The sequence below is a fragment of the Echiichthys vipera genome (assembly GCF_963691815.1).
Source record: "Echiichthys vipera genome assembly, chromosome: 3".
Classification (NCBI taxonomy): domain Eukaryota; kingdom Metazoa; phylum Chordata; class Actinopteri; order Perciformes; family Trachinidae; genus Echiichthys; species Echiichthys vipera.
Genome location: NC_139828.1, coordinates 25,237,737 through 25,252,842, shown reverse-complemented (window position 1 = coordinate 25,252,842; position 15,106 = coordinate 25,237,737). Strand labels below are relative to the sequence as shown.

Below are 15,106 nucleotides of genomic sequence, written 5' to 3'. Positions count from 1 at the left end.
ATTTACCATGTAATAAGACCCCATGGCTTTGTGTAGCTTGAACCTGTTCTGTCATTTCAACAAAAAATGGCAGACTTTCATTTGCATTTTCATCACGAAACTCCCTGCCAGGCCTGGGTGGGCTCAAAAGCCCTGTTTCCCCCCTGAAAGGAGGCCCAGTTCCAGTGCAGGGGGCTGCTGTACCCCTCCTCCCACTTCTCCCTCCCCACAGACTGGACCAGCAGAGCCAGAGACCGATTGGCCGTGTGCTTTAGGCTGTGTGATTCTCTGCAGCAGGGTAATGTCACCCTGGCTCACCATCACGGCTCATTCTGTACTTTTATTCTCCTCTGAGCCTTTAAATGGTTCATTAGTCTTTAACAAGACTGCAGAGCCTGCTCCAAATTCTGCGTTAACCCCTCTCTCCCTTACTCACTCTTTCACCTCGGCAGTGTCTGCCTGAGATCAAGTTATTTTTCTCATCACTGTCTATATTCCTGGTTAACTCTGGAGTATCGGTTCAGTGGTAGATATCCGGTCAGTTAGAGTTTGTAATTCTGAGCAATGTCTAACAGCAGTGGGATAAATGGTGGGGGGTTGGTTTGGACTGAAGCCTTCCTTATGGACACCCACCCTGAATGGAGAACATTGATGCTTCTCTATCCTGCTACTCCCCCCTATTCGCTGTTCCTCTTTCCCCGGATTGTCATTCCCTGAATGGGCCTTTCAGGACTCCAGGCTAGCAGGCTGAGATACAAAACCTTCCTCTGCAAGATAAAGGGACAGAGCCCTGGGCCTTCTCAAGGCTAGTCTCAGCTAGTAACAGTATCACTTTAAGTGAACAAACAGGACAGTTTATACTGTAGCTGTAAAAGCATACACTCTAACATTTCTTTTTTGTTTGTGGTGTCCAAAAGCATACACTGTTTCATTTGAGAGCCTAGGTTAGAGCCTGCTTACACTTACACTGCCTCTTTAGGTCTTAGCTTGAATATCTTCCGTATCACTGTTCTCAAGCACAACTGTAGGTCTGAAAAAAAATGTACATTCAATTTGTGATTCATTTTGTACGAATCCTTTAACTAAGCCTGGACTTACTTCACAAAGAGAAAGTTACATCTTTTTACAAAGTTGTCATGGTTTATTTTTTGAGACAAATATATTTTAATAATTTTTTACTTTATTTGTATTATTTTTGCATTGTTTTTTTCTATTTTCACAGCGATATCTTTCCACCACTGCAATTTTTTTTAAACGATCGTTTACTTTATTTTGTTTAAAAAAAGTATGTGCATCAAATACACTTCATTTTGTCCCCATTTCCAATGTGAATCCTCTACAAACTGATGGTTAGAATGAGTGCATAGTCCAGAATTGGAATACAGTGTAACCCTGTTTTTCTCTGTTTGTAGGGTGTTCCCCAGCTCCCTTGTGCCAAGGCACTCTACAACTATGATGGCAAGGAACCAGGAGACCTCAAGTTCAGCAAGGGTGACATTATCATCCTGCGCCGGCAAGTGGACGAGAACTGGTACCACGGGGAGATGGGTGGAGTCCATGGCTTCTTCCCCACCAACTTTGTCCAGGTCATTAAGCCGCTTCCACAACCACCACCTCAGTGCAAAGCTCTCTATGACTTTGAGCTCAAAGACAAGGAGGCAGACAAGGACTGCCTGCCCTTTTCCAAGGTGAGACACAGTAGCATTGCAACACCCACCGTTCTGCCACGTGGTCACTGTAGTAAAACAAAAGTGTGTGTGTGTGTGTGTGTGTGTGTGTGTGTGTGTGTGTGTGTGTGTGTGTGTGTGTGTGTGTGTGTGTGTGTGTGTGTGTGTGTGTGTGTGTGTGTGTGTGTGTGTGTGTGTGTGTGTGTGTGTGTGTGTGTGTGTGTGTGTGTGTGTGTGTGTGTGTGTGTGTGTGTGTGTGTGTGTGTGTGTGTGTGTGTGTGTGTGTGTGTGTGTGTGTGTGTGTGTGTGTGTGTGTGTGTGTGTGTGTGTGTGTGTGTGTGTGTGTGTGTGTGTGTGTGTGTGTGTGTGTGTGTGTGTGTGTGTGTGTCTCAATGTAAGGGCTGTTAACTATAATGCCTGGGGAAATGGTTTAGATTTTGAGCCAGACGTTCTTGATGAACAACTGTAATTAGGTTGGATAGAATGAATGCCACACAGAGCAAGGACAACTTAACTACAGTAATTGAGTGGTTATATCTGTCGAGCTGTTTGGGTCATACTTTGTTTTTGTTTTTTATGCTGTCATCAGTTGTTTATATGCCACATGAGCAAAAACAGAAACAAGCTTACTAAGTATTTTTCCAAACCTTACACTTAAGAATTTTTACCCTTGGGCATGTCCTTTTAATAAAACATTGTCCCTGCCTCATTAATTCTGTTCGGCGTTTGTTCCTCAAGGATGAGAAACTCTTTTTGTTAGCAGCATCCTTAATTAGGTTCTTCCTCATGCAACCTCCTGTCTTGAATTTCAGGATGATATCCTGACTGTGATCCGCAGAGTGGATGAAAACTGGGCAGAGGGAATGCTGGGAGATAAAATTGGAATTTTCCCCATCTCATATGTTGAGGTAAGAAAATTAACTAGATTCTTTAATAGATCAAAATTTCAATCATTAGTGGAATAAGTGCCCCATGAAGATCAGCAATGTGCCAAGATCCTTTGAACGTAGTCTTCTTTCCATATAATCTTGCAAAATGTCTGTTACTTCTCTTCCTTTTGAAATGCTCATATGTTTCATAGAACCACTAAACATGTCTTTGAAGATTCAGACCGTCAGCCTCTCCCTGTCTCAGCACCACAGGTCTCACTTAAAAAGCTTTAGGTTTAAGCCAGACAGAATTAAGCAAATCCTTGTCCTTTAAAGATGATTTCATTTTTCACTTAAAATCTGTCAATAGCAGTGTGCTTTCTATATTCATAAATATTGTAAACAGGCAGTAGAATATATGTCAAATATCAAAACATGTTCTGCACAATGAAAGAATCTCAGAATGATGTTTCAGTATCAAATAAGGTACTGGATTGAAGCATCGATTGAAGTGTGTTTTAGGTTAGTCTGTGGTAGAGAATTTTTTTTTTTTTAAAGCTGTGACAGTTTTCTTCATCTGTAGTCTATCCTTTTTATATTCATTTTTTTATACGCTGTGTGAGGGTTTTGCAGGAACAGAATGCAGACCGTGTTCAAAGCTATACATTGTTTTGTTTTCACACAGCAGGGGCCACTGTAGCAGAGTATGATATAGTATGTTGTTCTCCTCTTACTAGATAGTATGCTGTCATGTTCAGAGTTTAATAAACAAATGCAGTGCCATCACAAACTGTTATATTGGTGGTGCACAGCCAGTGAATATCTAGGTCATAGTGTTTTTATTGTTTTAGAAGCTTTTCTTGCCTTTTCAGTTGTTTACGTATAATAATCTACACTTGCTGTTAGAGATGGTCTTAAATTAAATGAGGTTACGGTTCTTTACCTGGCACTTTGTTCTCCTGCTTGTCTATCTTAATGTGCTGACATGTCATTGATGAACGTGCACAGGCGGTCGTTTGGACTGGTGTGAAATACTTTGCTTTTATGTTCTAAGTAGAGGGAGCTGCTTGAGGCAATGCGTGACAGCAAGTGAGAGCACCCTCTGATTAACTGAAACCTTTTAAGTGTTCCTTCTTTTGATTTTCACCCAACAGGTGCCCATTACAAGGCCTGAAAGGCCCTCAGAAGCATCAGCTCCCTCAGACTAATATAAGATAGATCCTTCTGCTAGATTAAGATGGAGGGCTTCCAAGACAACTTTATTATAGAGAGTGACAGTTTTTGTGATCACTTAAATACTCCTAGCTCCATCACACCTTCAACTCTATAGGTTATTTCCACCTTACTACTTTCTCTTCATTGCCCCCTGCCTCTCTTCCCCTCTCACAGTTCAACTCAGCAGCTCGTCAGCTTATAGAGTTGGACAAGCCGTCAGACTCCAGTGGAGACTCTGGTGAGGGGGCCTCCTCGGGGCCCCAGAGCAATGGAGCCCAGCGTGCAGGGGAGAAGAAGAACAGCAAGAAGCGACATTCCTTCACCTCTCTCACCATGTCCCACAAACCCATGCTAGCTCCTCCCCCCCAGCGCCACTCCATGGAGATCAGCGGACCCGTCCTCATCAGCTCCAGCAACCCCACAGCAGCTGCTCGAATTGGAGAGATCAGTGGGGGGCTTTCCTGCAGCGCACCTTCACAGGTAAGATAGGCCATAGGAAAGGACAGCGGCTGCTGCATTGCAAGTCCTTCTCTATAAGTTTCACCCAATGTGTTAACTGAAAACAGAAGAGTGCAATATGAGAATAATTGCATTTTATGATAAGATAAGAATAGAACTATATTTATCCCGAGGGAAGATGTTATGCAGCAGTTGCATTGCAATGTAAGGAAAGAGTACACATATACTGTATAGTAGAGCATAAAAAACATACCAAATATTTAGCCTTTTATAGGATGTTGTCTTTACCCTAATGTTTTGGGTTCATAAGGATGTGGCCCTAAAACACAAAATGGAGAAATGTACAACACTACAACATTATTATGCACCCTCATTTAGAGTAACACTTTGTGGCATTCTTTAATCCAGTGTCCTGGATGAGAGGACTCTCTGCACTAGCTGATTTGTCCATATCCTGTTCAGTGGTATTTAATTACAAAACTGTAAAAAAAAAAAAAAAAAAAAAGAGAGAATAAAAGGCACGATCATGCAACTGGAAACACAAGTCTGGTTACAGCTCTTTTTGTTTTCACAAGATGTTTGTTGCTGTTCAAAGGCTCCTTCTGTCAGCAATTAGGTTGACTTCCCTTTTCCCCGTCATACCAAACAGGCCATTGCTCCATCCAAGCGTTTGAAATCATGGATGCGTGACTCCCCTCGTCCGCAAAAAGGACTTCAGCTCAGCCCTCAAGGTTTCCACACCAATTCCGACATGACAGGAACTTGCAGCTGCTTTATGGTTGCCAGCCGCATTGACTTTGACTTGATGCTAGAAACAACAGGCAAGCAGATTTGCTAGTGCCATGCCGATTTGTCTTAGTCTGAAGTGCTCTATGACTCGAAGTGTACAGTGTATGACATTCATCAACTAGGTGTTTCTCATTATATGATTTTGAACTATTAAACATTGATGAGTTAATTGCTAATGATTATTTCAGTGTTATCACACGTTTGAGAACAAGCATGTCTAATCAGAAGAAGGTGATCTATCTCAGGATTTCAAAATTGTTGTCTTATTATTTTAAACATTCGCTGGCTTGATCACATAGAAGCAGGGTTTTCTTTGTAACAATATACCAACCGTTTTTAAGGGCCAGTGGTTTGACAATATTCAGGGACAGATGTCATATTGTAGACACCAGCATCTGTATTGTTTTGAGGTTCTGGGAGCTTGTAGCTAATTTTGTTTTGTTTTTTCTGTCTGTTTGTTTGCTTTTTCTCTCTCAAATGTCCTGTCTGTGCTGTCAGGATACTGTAGACCTTCTGAAATGTTCTGTTCCAAAACTCCCTATTAAGCTCGGTCATTATTTGTTCATTGTGTGTGGTTGTGTATTTGTGTGTTTTCATGTGCATCTTTCTGAGAGGGAGACAAGGAGAGTGCTTGTCTACAGTAAAGTGGATCTTGAGGTTTTTTTTTTCTCAAACCAAAAGCTTTCATGTTGATATGATTTATGTATCATCAAAGCCTTTTATCCATGCGGAAGGTGAAATCCGTTTTTTAATGACTCCAGACTCATCATTATCACAATACTTTGGGAATGTAATAAATTATATTTGCGCCTGTGAACTGATCCTCCCCAGTGACAACAGTGCTAACAATGCTTCTGATTTACACATCACTGTGTTTAATAAAAACACAATAGAGACTCTTCAGACACTGCATGCACAGCATCTTTCCTCTCCTCTTACCCCCTTCACCACTACTCATCTTCTCTCCTTCTAACACCCAGGCAAAAAAACAACAAAGATAAGCCCCAGTTGCCCAGGGTTCTGAGTAGTCAGTCTTGGAAATTAACACATTGTGTCTTGTGTATTTGTAGAATGGAGCACATTGAAAACAGGCTATTGATGATATTCTTCCTCAGTTCTGAAGGCAGTGTATTTATTTGAATGAGCATAGCATTCATGCCCTGTATTTTAGTGTTATTTACGTGTTCCCGTGCTGCCATTTCACTGACAGTGTCACCTCTGAGCACACTGTTACACCCAGTGAACAATAGATAAGGAAGCAGTGAAGATTGAATCTGCTTTCGGAAAGGTTCACCTCTGTCTGGAGCAGTCATGCATGGAGAGAGACCACAGGCTACAGGGAGATATTGTGTGTCCAACAGTGTGGCCTTGTTACTAGGACACCACAGTGACTCACGTGGGTGACTGGACGGAGAAGCTTCCTCTATTTACATGCCCAATGACATGTCCTGCTGGGTGGTCACCTGGTTTTTCTTTGGCCAATTAGATCATCAGACCACCGTTGTGGTTGTGGCAAAGTCACCAGGATACAATCCCAATTGTGTGTGCATTAATGTTCTGTTACGTACAATGTGACAGGAGAGTGGAAGATAGTTTTGTGGTGTGTTATCTTCCTATATGATGATGAATGAATGCATCTGATGAATAAGACTGATTACAAGAATGTGGTGTTAACTTAAATACATTTTATCCTTCATGTGTGAGTGGAGCGTGTCCTACACATTGCATTCATTATGGTATATTTGATGTTCCACATCTCCCTTCTGTTGACAGGTACACATTTGCACAACTGGACTAATCGTGACCCCACCCCCTAGTAGTCCTGTTACTACAGCAACAGTCTTCACATTTCCCTCGGAGACGAGCTACACATCCATCGCTGTGGTAGGTGGAATCACTTGCACACACCAGGCCAGAGCAACAAAAAGACACAACAAAAAAAGCTAACATTAGCGGAGAAATGGATTCAAAATTAGTATGTGGCCATTTTTGGAATACGGTACTAAACAGATTAAATAAATATATGGCATCTTACAGTGGCTCTAGCCAGAGGAAATACATTCAAGTTCTAGCTACAAATTTTTTGTACAAAGAGTCAATACAATTTGCACATTACTTTAGAAGATTGACTCATTTGTTTGTATCCATTTAAAGTTTATCTTTCAGATCCATAATTGCTACATACCTTTGGGTTTTACATGCTTTATTATTAAAAAAAAAAACATTATTTTTCTCATACTATTAAAAAGCCCAGTCTGCTCTCATTGATCATTGTTTGCGGGGTTGTCTGCACCTGCGTCTCTGCGCCGTCATTTCAGCCAGTATAGTATAGTTGTGACATCACAACCGTACAGAAGTTCTGACGGCTCGTTTAAAGGCACAGTTTCTGAATGCGGGCAGTGTGCATTTGTCTGTTGTTTTTAAGACTTTCACAGTATTTATATAGCACCTCGGCCTGCTTTTATAATCAAAAAGACATGGAAATATGGGATGTTTAATACACTTGTTTTAATCCGACACTTCAAACTTGCATATAATATAATGTGTGGCAGAAATAAAATATAAGTTTTGAACATGTTCTCATAAAATGGAATGAAAGTATACAATATAAATGTATCTGTAAACACTGGCTTGAATTAATCAATGTGCATAGAAATGTTTCCTTCAAAACTGTTGCTTTCCCCTGAGAAGATAAGTTTGTTTAGATGAGAAGAACTGCCTCAAGCCACTTCCCATCAGCTGCTAACAAGCAACAAAGTTACTTTAGACTGTGCAGCTGTGAAACCGTGTTCTGGATTCTGTAATAAGATACAGCAGCTTTATTATTTTACAATGTGTCAACAAAACCCATAGAGAATGCAACATGGAGGAACCTTTCTTCTAGCAGAAATGAACTTCTCAACATGTTTCGGTTCAGGAGAAAAAAATAAGTACAACTAAAAATGTCAAGAAATCCCTCCAGCCCACACAAAACAGCACGCACACTTCCTGTCTGTCTATGTGTATGCTCTGGCATGTGGAGTTTCTGAATAAGCAGGAATGTGTACACAAAAGGTTGAGCTCTCCGCTTCACTTGGGAACCCTACATGATGTTTTTGTACAGATGATTTCTCTAGCCTGCGGGCAACCTAATTATCTCAGCTGAAGCGTCAGCAGTGAACCAAAATGCACATTCACACACACACACAGGCCTATACACATACCATAGGGTCGTCTGAGTGCCTCTCTCCACCACCATTGTGTCATGGAAGCTATTACTCTGCTGCTCAGTGCTGGCAACGTTGAGCTTGGAAAGACTCATCTTGCTCTAAGGAATAAGAGCTGACACACTGTTCACTCATTCAGGCTTTCTGTTTTTCACAATTTCTAACCGTGTGTGTAGTGTTATGTTGTTTTTGTGTCCTTTATGTTGACATAGCAGATTGTATTTTGTAATCTAGGTGCACACAAAATACACAAACAGAGCTTTTAGGGCTCTTCTAAAAGCATGATGAGATCATTAGCCTCTAGTCAAAAGTCTCTTTTGACATTACAGGCGCTCAACAAGGGAAAACAAGTGAGTCAAGATGAATCCACTCATGCTAGGTTTGAGGGTTGCTCTGAAGTGTGTCGACAGGCATGTTTTTCAGTTCATATGGTACCAATTAAATGCTGCAAATGGATTTAACATCAAGCTATGTGGTCTCCTAGCAACAAACAAACAAGCAGAATGGGAGATTCTCAGTTCCAAGGGGAAGTCTGGGACAAGGGTATAGTGTCTGCCAAACTAGACTCTCCCTGAGTATCGGCAAACCGGAGGGAATATCCCAGATGACAGATGATCTCTCATTCTCTTTCCCTCTTTGTTACTCATAAACAAACTGGTTTCTCCACCCACACTATGTGTTTTTCCGGCTCATGTTACTTGTTTTTGTCTTTCTGCGTCATACTGAGAGGAAATAAATGATGAATTGTAATTAAATCTTGATACTATCCAACTATCTAATATTATTTTTTGTTCTTTTTATTTTTACAGGATGCTCTCCCACCACCTCCACCTCCTCCCCCACAGTCCTCCGTTGATGGAGCAGCATATTCACTGGCTGCCGGTCAGAGACCCTCCCCCAGCATAAGCGACCAAAGTGGGAGACAAAGACCCACAGTGTGAGTTATAAAAACAGTCCCACACAAAAATATGCAGTCTTCTTAAATGTGCAGTGAAATGTCAGAAGCGGTTTGTGCACCAATGGCCCAGGGCCTTAATGGACATGCTCAGTTCTGTCTGTGACCCCCTCAGCTGTCAGTGTGAGGCCGCAAAGTGTGAGCATGTGCACAGGTGACAGGGTCAAAACCTGTGGGTGACAGTCTCCTGGGTCTCATTGAAGAATCCTATAATGTCACCCCTGACTTTTGACCCCCTCACCTTTACCCTCATTACTCCTCCAAGACACCATACACCTGCTAAGAATTAGATCCACCCCTGCCTGCTATTCTGCCGCCGTCTGTGTCTGCCTGTGCATGCATGTCAGACTCTGAGGCATTTATGTTCTCTTCCCCTGGCAAGATTGAATTCAGACTGAAAACATCCCAGCTGAGACTCCATCTTCTTGGCTGCCTGACCCGCAAATTGTTTTATCCTCCAGTGCTGATTCTCTCCGGGTCAGAGGGCACCGTCTTTGCTGGAGGTTCTCAGAGTAGATGATGACAGATGTACAGCTAGAAAGCGGGTTAAATCCAGAAAAAATGGCATGCTGTCCAAAGTGTTAAACTGCTTTTACTTCCATACGGGAGGAAAAACCTCCATAATAGCCCCCTGTTGTGTATTTGTTAAACTCTTCATCTGTTTACTTTTTCTTGCGGGTCTAGCTATGTGGCTATGTTCCCCTATACTCCCCGTAAGGAGGATGAGCTGGAACTGAGGAAGGGAGAGATGTTTCTGGTGCTGGAACGCTGTCAGGATGGCTGGTTCAAGGGCACTTCCATGCACACTGGCAAGATTGGAGTCTTCCCTGGAAACTACATGAGCCCAGTCAGCAGGTCAGTCATTCATTACACACTGTACACTGTCACATTTTTCCCAGAGATAATACACCCAATAAAAAGTACTTGTCATCAAAATATATCAAAACATCACAATACATGACATATATGAGTAGTGTCATTTTAATTTAAACTGTGTCATTTCTAACTAAATGAAAAATCTTTATATTGTCCACTCATGATGCTAATGAGTGGACAATATAAAGATGCTCCAAAATTACTGGAAAATTAGGAATTTGGGAACAAAAAATTCCTGAAAATAAAAAAATAAATAATGAAGATGGAAACTTGTTTTTGGTCCATCCATTTCTGGTGAAGGCTCAGTGTCCTTGGCACACAAATAACACTTTCCCTGGGTAGAATCCACCAAAAACCTACTTCACCTTCTATCACTATTGCTGGGTGAAAACAACCATGCCATCAAAGATTTCAAAGACAATGCTGAAGCTACCCAGAGACCCATGACACTCAGTTAAACGCAACATATTGAAAATCGCATACATTTATTTGCTCAGGTGAAAACCACCTGGCAATGGTGTTCTAGGGTTAAAAACATCCCGTCAGTCAGACATTGTAACTCACCCTTATGCCGTCTCTCTTCAGGACAGCATCAGGGAGCACCCAGCCCAAAGTGGCCATGAGTCTTTGCACTCAGGCTGGCAGAGGGGTCACCATCGTCAGCCCCTCTTCTGTAGCCCTTGGGGCCATTGTTCCAGGTCCTGATTTCAACAAACCCCTCACTGTGTGCTCCAGCGCTGTACCTGCCAGCTCCCAACCTGCATCCGTGGTAACAGCAGCTCAAACCGCTACAGGTCAACAGCCAAAAGTCCCGCTGCATGTCAGCTCCCAGATGACTGTGAATCAGGCTCGCAATGCAGCCAGGACAGGTAAATCCACTGGGGAGGAAAATGGATTCTGAATGTTGGCTTTTTGTATGAAAGTGGTTTTGAATGTGTTTTTATATCCAAATTGCAGCTGCATGTCACAATCAGGACCGGCCCACAGCGGCTGTGACACCCATCCAGTCTGCAACACCGGTGACCTATCTCCCACACCTTACAGTGTGCCCGCAGCCTTCCTCCAATCCCACCCAATGCTGTACTCGGGCGGGAGTGGCAATGGGCTGTGCCGCTGCGTCTCTGACCCCACCCAATGTCAGCGCTGCATCCTTGGAGGGTGATGCTTTGAGACCTGTAGCTGTCCTCACGGTCCCCGGCTCTGGGAACAGCTCTGCTCTCAATTCAACATCTAACAGCACAGCACTCGCTTGCAGACTGGACAAGGACGTCAAGGTTAGACATGTCTAAATCTTTCAGAGCTTTCATTTGCTTAATTAAAAGTATCTTTATCTGTATAATTTAATGCTGCTATTTGCAGAAGTTGTCTGCATGTTTTATCGTAGAGAATTTGTCTTCAGTTGTCGTATATTTGACTAACTTACCAGATGATTGAAATACTTTGTAGTGGTCGGGAGTGTCTGAGATTTCTGAGATGTTGTTGTTATTATGCAGTTTGTTTCTGTCGTTTGTTCTATTTTTTGAAACATACAGTGGCTCTGTGATAAAAATAGGACTTAGTCCTACCACATTTGTGTGTGTCAGTGGTAAAGAAACAGCCAGTTCCAGGCACTTGAATGTACCTGTCTGCGGCTTGTGAAAATTACTTATGCCTCAGGAGCCGTTGCAGTTCTCTAACAAACAAATTATGCGGTTGCGGTTGTTGCTGCAGAGAGAAAAGAAAAGTCTTCTGAAGATGTTGTCCTCCAATAAGAAGAAGTCTCGTCCTTCACCACCCTCCTCACCTACCCTTGAGGCGGAACAAGCTGCTGCTGGAGAGGTGCTACATGGCGCTGTGGGCCCTGACACCTCCCCTCCCTCCGGCTCTGGCAGCTGCCTCGAGCCAGAACCTGCTGCTGCTGCTGTCGCTTCTGCCTTTTCATCCTCCTCAGTCCCAGAGTCCTCCCATCGAAAGAGCAGCCCCCTTGATGGATGTGCACCCATTGCTCCTCCTCCTCGCCAGCCGTGCTCCTCTCTCATATCTCAACAGCACGACGCACGGCCCATCATATGTGAGAGGTACATTCATAGAGTTGGGACTATCCTGCTCCGTCCTGTTTATAGAAAGTGTAACACTATATTACAGGTATGACTTGTCATTGTTGCAGCATGTATCATTCACTGACTGTGCCTCTGGCTTTCCTCCCCAGGTACAGAGTGGTGGTATCATATCCTCCCCAGAGCGAGGCTGAGCTGGAACTTAAGGAGGGCGACATTGTGTTTGTACACAGGAAGAGGGAAGACGGCTGGTTCAAAGGCACACTGCAGAGGAACGGCAGGACCGGACTGTTCCCTGGCAGCTTTGTAGACAGCATCTAATACACACACACACACACACACACAACAGTAAACCACGGCCACCAATCACCACCATGACCCAGCTGACTGCTGCTAGCCTCGCTACAGCGTCTCAACATGTGAACCAAACGGATCAGCGCTCACAAGGTCGCTGGGACAGGACCGTCATATTGACACTTTATTGGCCACTAAAAAACAATGCTTGTGGCACATAAAAGAGAGCTGCAGAAGAGGAACTGAAAATGTTGTTGTCATTGAAAGCACAGCGGGACAGAGTTAGAGAGCACACTACTCATGAACTTTTCCTTTTTGTTGGTTATTTATATCTTTGTAACAATTCAGCTGTTAAATGTGTGCCTTGTACTGTTCCTCACTTTATTGTACATAAGGACACAGATGATTAGTCCTAAAACAACCAGTATGAGCTGTTGATATAGATATGTTACACACTTTAACTTATTTCATAGATTGGCCTTTTTGTAGTGCAACACATTAAGTAAGGGGTTAAGCTGGCACATGCCTTATACAGTTATACTTTCTGCCCTCTGACTGCTGGTTTACTGTTATTTCAGACTGTCAGCAGATTGGAGTAGGTATATCAGATGTACCAGACTAGAACAAATCAGCATTGTCATCATCACATGTGCTGTATAGAAGAAAAAAAGGATACTTCCCCAGCTCTAAAGGCATTACCTAAACCTGAGGATCATAAGAGATATCTGCCGTATTGCACATCCGAGCTACAATTCACAGCTATGTGAATATTGCACGTCACAAAATATTTGTGGGCCATTCACAGGCCTTCAGTTTTTCCCCTTGTGGCTGAGGCTGAAGTGCTAAGAACTGTTACCTGCAGAGATCAAATATTTGCATGTGATTAGCAGAGCCTCCTACAGGAGAAAAAGTGGTGTTAGATGTGTTGCAGGACTGTTTGGTTATGCCTTTTTAATATGCTGAAAACACACTCCAAGACAGACTTTGCTTATTTTATACCTTCTTTGTATTTACTGACCAGAGTAGCTTCTCTCCTAACCCCCTCGGCAACAGCCAAACCCAGACGTAGCTCTACATCACAAGAGTGACATAACATTTCAGTAACGCTGCACAACAGATTATTTTTGGTGTATATTTACATATGTTTGTTACAAATTCCACAGAGGCTGACACCTGCTGCTCTTAAAGAGCCTGTCATTGAACTAACCTGGACTAAGCGTACATGACACACTCACTCTTCAGCAGGCTCTCAGTTTTTGTACATTGAAACTCATTCCTAATGTGACTTGTGGCAATAACAACACAGCTAGCTAAAGCACAGAATGTTTGCCTAAAGTAACATATCATTGTACCACTCCACAGGAAGAGATTGTAATTCTGTTGAAACAAAAACAACAGACAAAAGATAAGATTTTATTGAAATCAATCACTTTGACCCCCTTGATTTATTTTATTTTTTATTTTTTTGGGTTGGGTTTTGTTGTACATTACATCTATATAAAGTTTTTAATGTTAAGTATTGTATTGACTTGAATTACTGTAAGATTTCTGTGTGATTGGAGGGGACCTGGCCGTAGTGTTGGTGCTTGTTAAACATAAAACAAAAAGAATGGTACGTTTTAGAATGAATACTTTGGGAAAATAAGACCAGTTTCTTTCATCAGATCAAATATCATGTAATGTGATGTCCTCTTTTCCTAATGTATTTTCTAAAATACATCAATTAAATGAATTAAATCCTTCAAAGTAAAGGTCTTATTAGGTAACATTATAGACTGACACCTCTTGCCTCAGTGGACCCCACAACATTTAATGCAATGTGACTTATTCAGCAGGTCCTCTGAGGTCCGAGTATTTAAACACTTTAAAGATGAAGCAATCACTGAATTGTGCCAAATTTGACTTTGAGCATGAATTTACTGACTGAATCAGACCCATAGTTTCAAGTGTGTTTTCTTTAGTGTTTTGTTGTCAATTGAGGGGGACCACTGTGTAACTGACTGCTGGAATATGTTGTAGTTTGTTTGAAATTTGGAGAGTGTGGAAAAGGATGGTACAAATCACTGTTAGGGCCTTTTTATGTCTTTCTGAATTGGTACTTGTGGAATTAATCTGAAGTTGCATTGTTGTCTTGGCAATCACCACACCAACCTCAGGCTCGGCTAAACCTTTCCTCTGAGTGTCTTTTCATTTCACTGGTAAGCCTTTAATATACACATCAGAGTTACTCCAACACAAGATGTACTCAATTATGCACTATCATAACATATCTTATCGTACTGACTTCTCATCCGCATCGTTCATGCAAAGGCTGCACACAGTTCTCAAAACATGACGCATTTCTTACAGCAAATAAACTATATTTCATTTATTGGTACACATGGAAACTTACACTAAGTTTGCTTGACTCAACTTAACAGATTCTCCTCATGCCAAGGTGACTTACTTGATTTTTATTTTTATTTTTTGTCTGTAGTTAGTCTGTTGTATGTCTGAAAATGGTGAAACTGAAATCAACTTATTTGGCACAAATCTATTATGTGAAAAACATTCTGAAGTATTTGAGGGAATAGCACATTTTGTAAAAATCTCTATAACAATAAAAGCTAATGGTTTCCATATCTTTCTCTGGCTAACTCATGGTCTCATACAGTAATGTTGTGTTTTCTCTGGTGGCTTGTGTTATGTTGACCTCCTGCAGCCAGGGCTGAAGTGTCATCACAGACATAGATCGCTGTTGACAGCACTGAGTACTTGTGTC

The 15,106-nt window shown here is 42.0% G+C and overlaps 1 protein-coding gene across 2 annotated transcripts in view; it reads left to right on the top strand.

The window, feature by feature from the left end:
* sh3rf1 (SH3 domain containing ring finger 1) overlaps positions 1 to 14,868 on the top strand; it is a 30,962-nt gene extending 16,094 nt beyond the window's left edge. For both annotated transcript variants that reach the window (XM_083911204.1, XM_083911203.1), the window contains exons 3-12: positions 1,392 to 1,667; positions 2,459 to 2,554; positions 3,905 to 4,210; positions 6,752 to 6,862; positions 8,994 to 9,121; positions 9,824 to 9,994; positions 10,601 to 10,884; positions 10,973 to 11,289; positions 11,726 to 12,072; positions 12,204 to 14,868. In XM_083911204.1, coding sequence (XP_083767330.1) covers positions 1,392 to 1,667; positions 2,459 to 2,554; positions 3,905 to 4,210; positions 6,752 to 6,862; positions 8,994 to 9,121; positions 9,824 to 9,994; positions 10,601 to 10,884; positions 10,973 to 11,289; positions 11,726 to 12,072; positions 12,204 to 12,372 — 2,205 coding nt within the window. In that variant the 3' untranslated portion in view covers positions 12,373 to 14,868. The remainder of the gene's footprint in view (positions 1 to 1,391; positions 1,668 to 2,458; positions 2,555 to 3,904; positions 4,211 to 6,751; positions 6,863 to 8,993; positions 9,122 to 9,823; positions 9,995 to 10,600; positions 10,885 to 10,972; positions 11,290 to 11,725; positions 12,073 to 12,203) is intronic.
* The last annotated feature ends 238 nt before the right edge of the window (positions 14,869 to 15,106 follow it).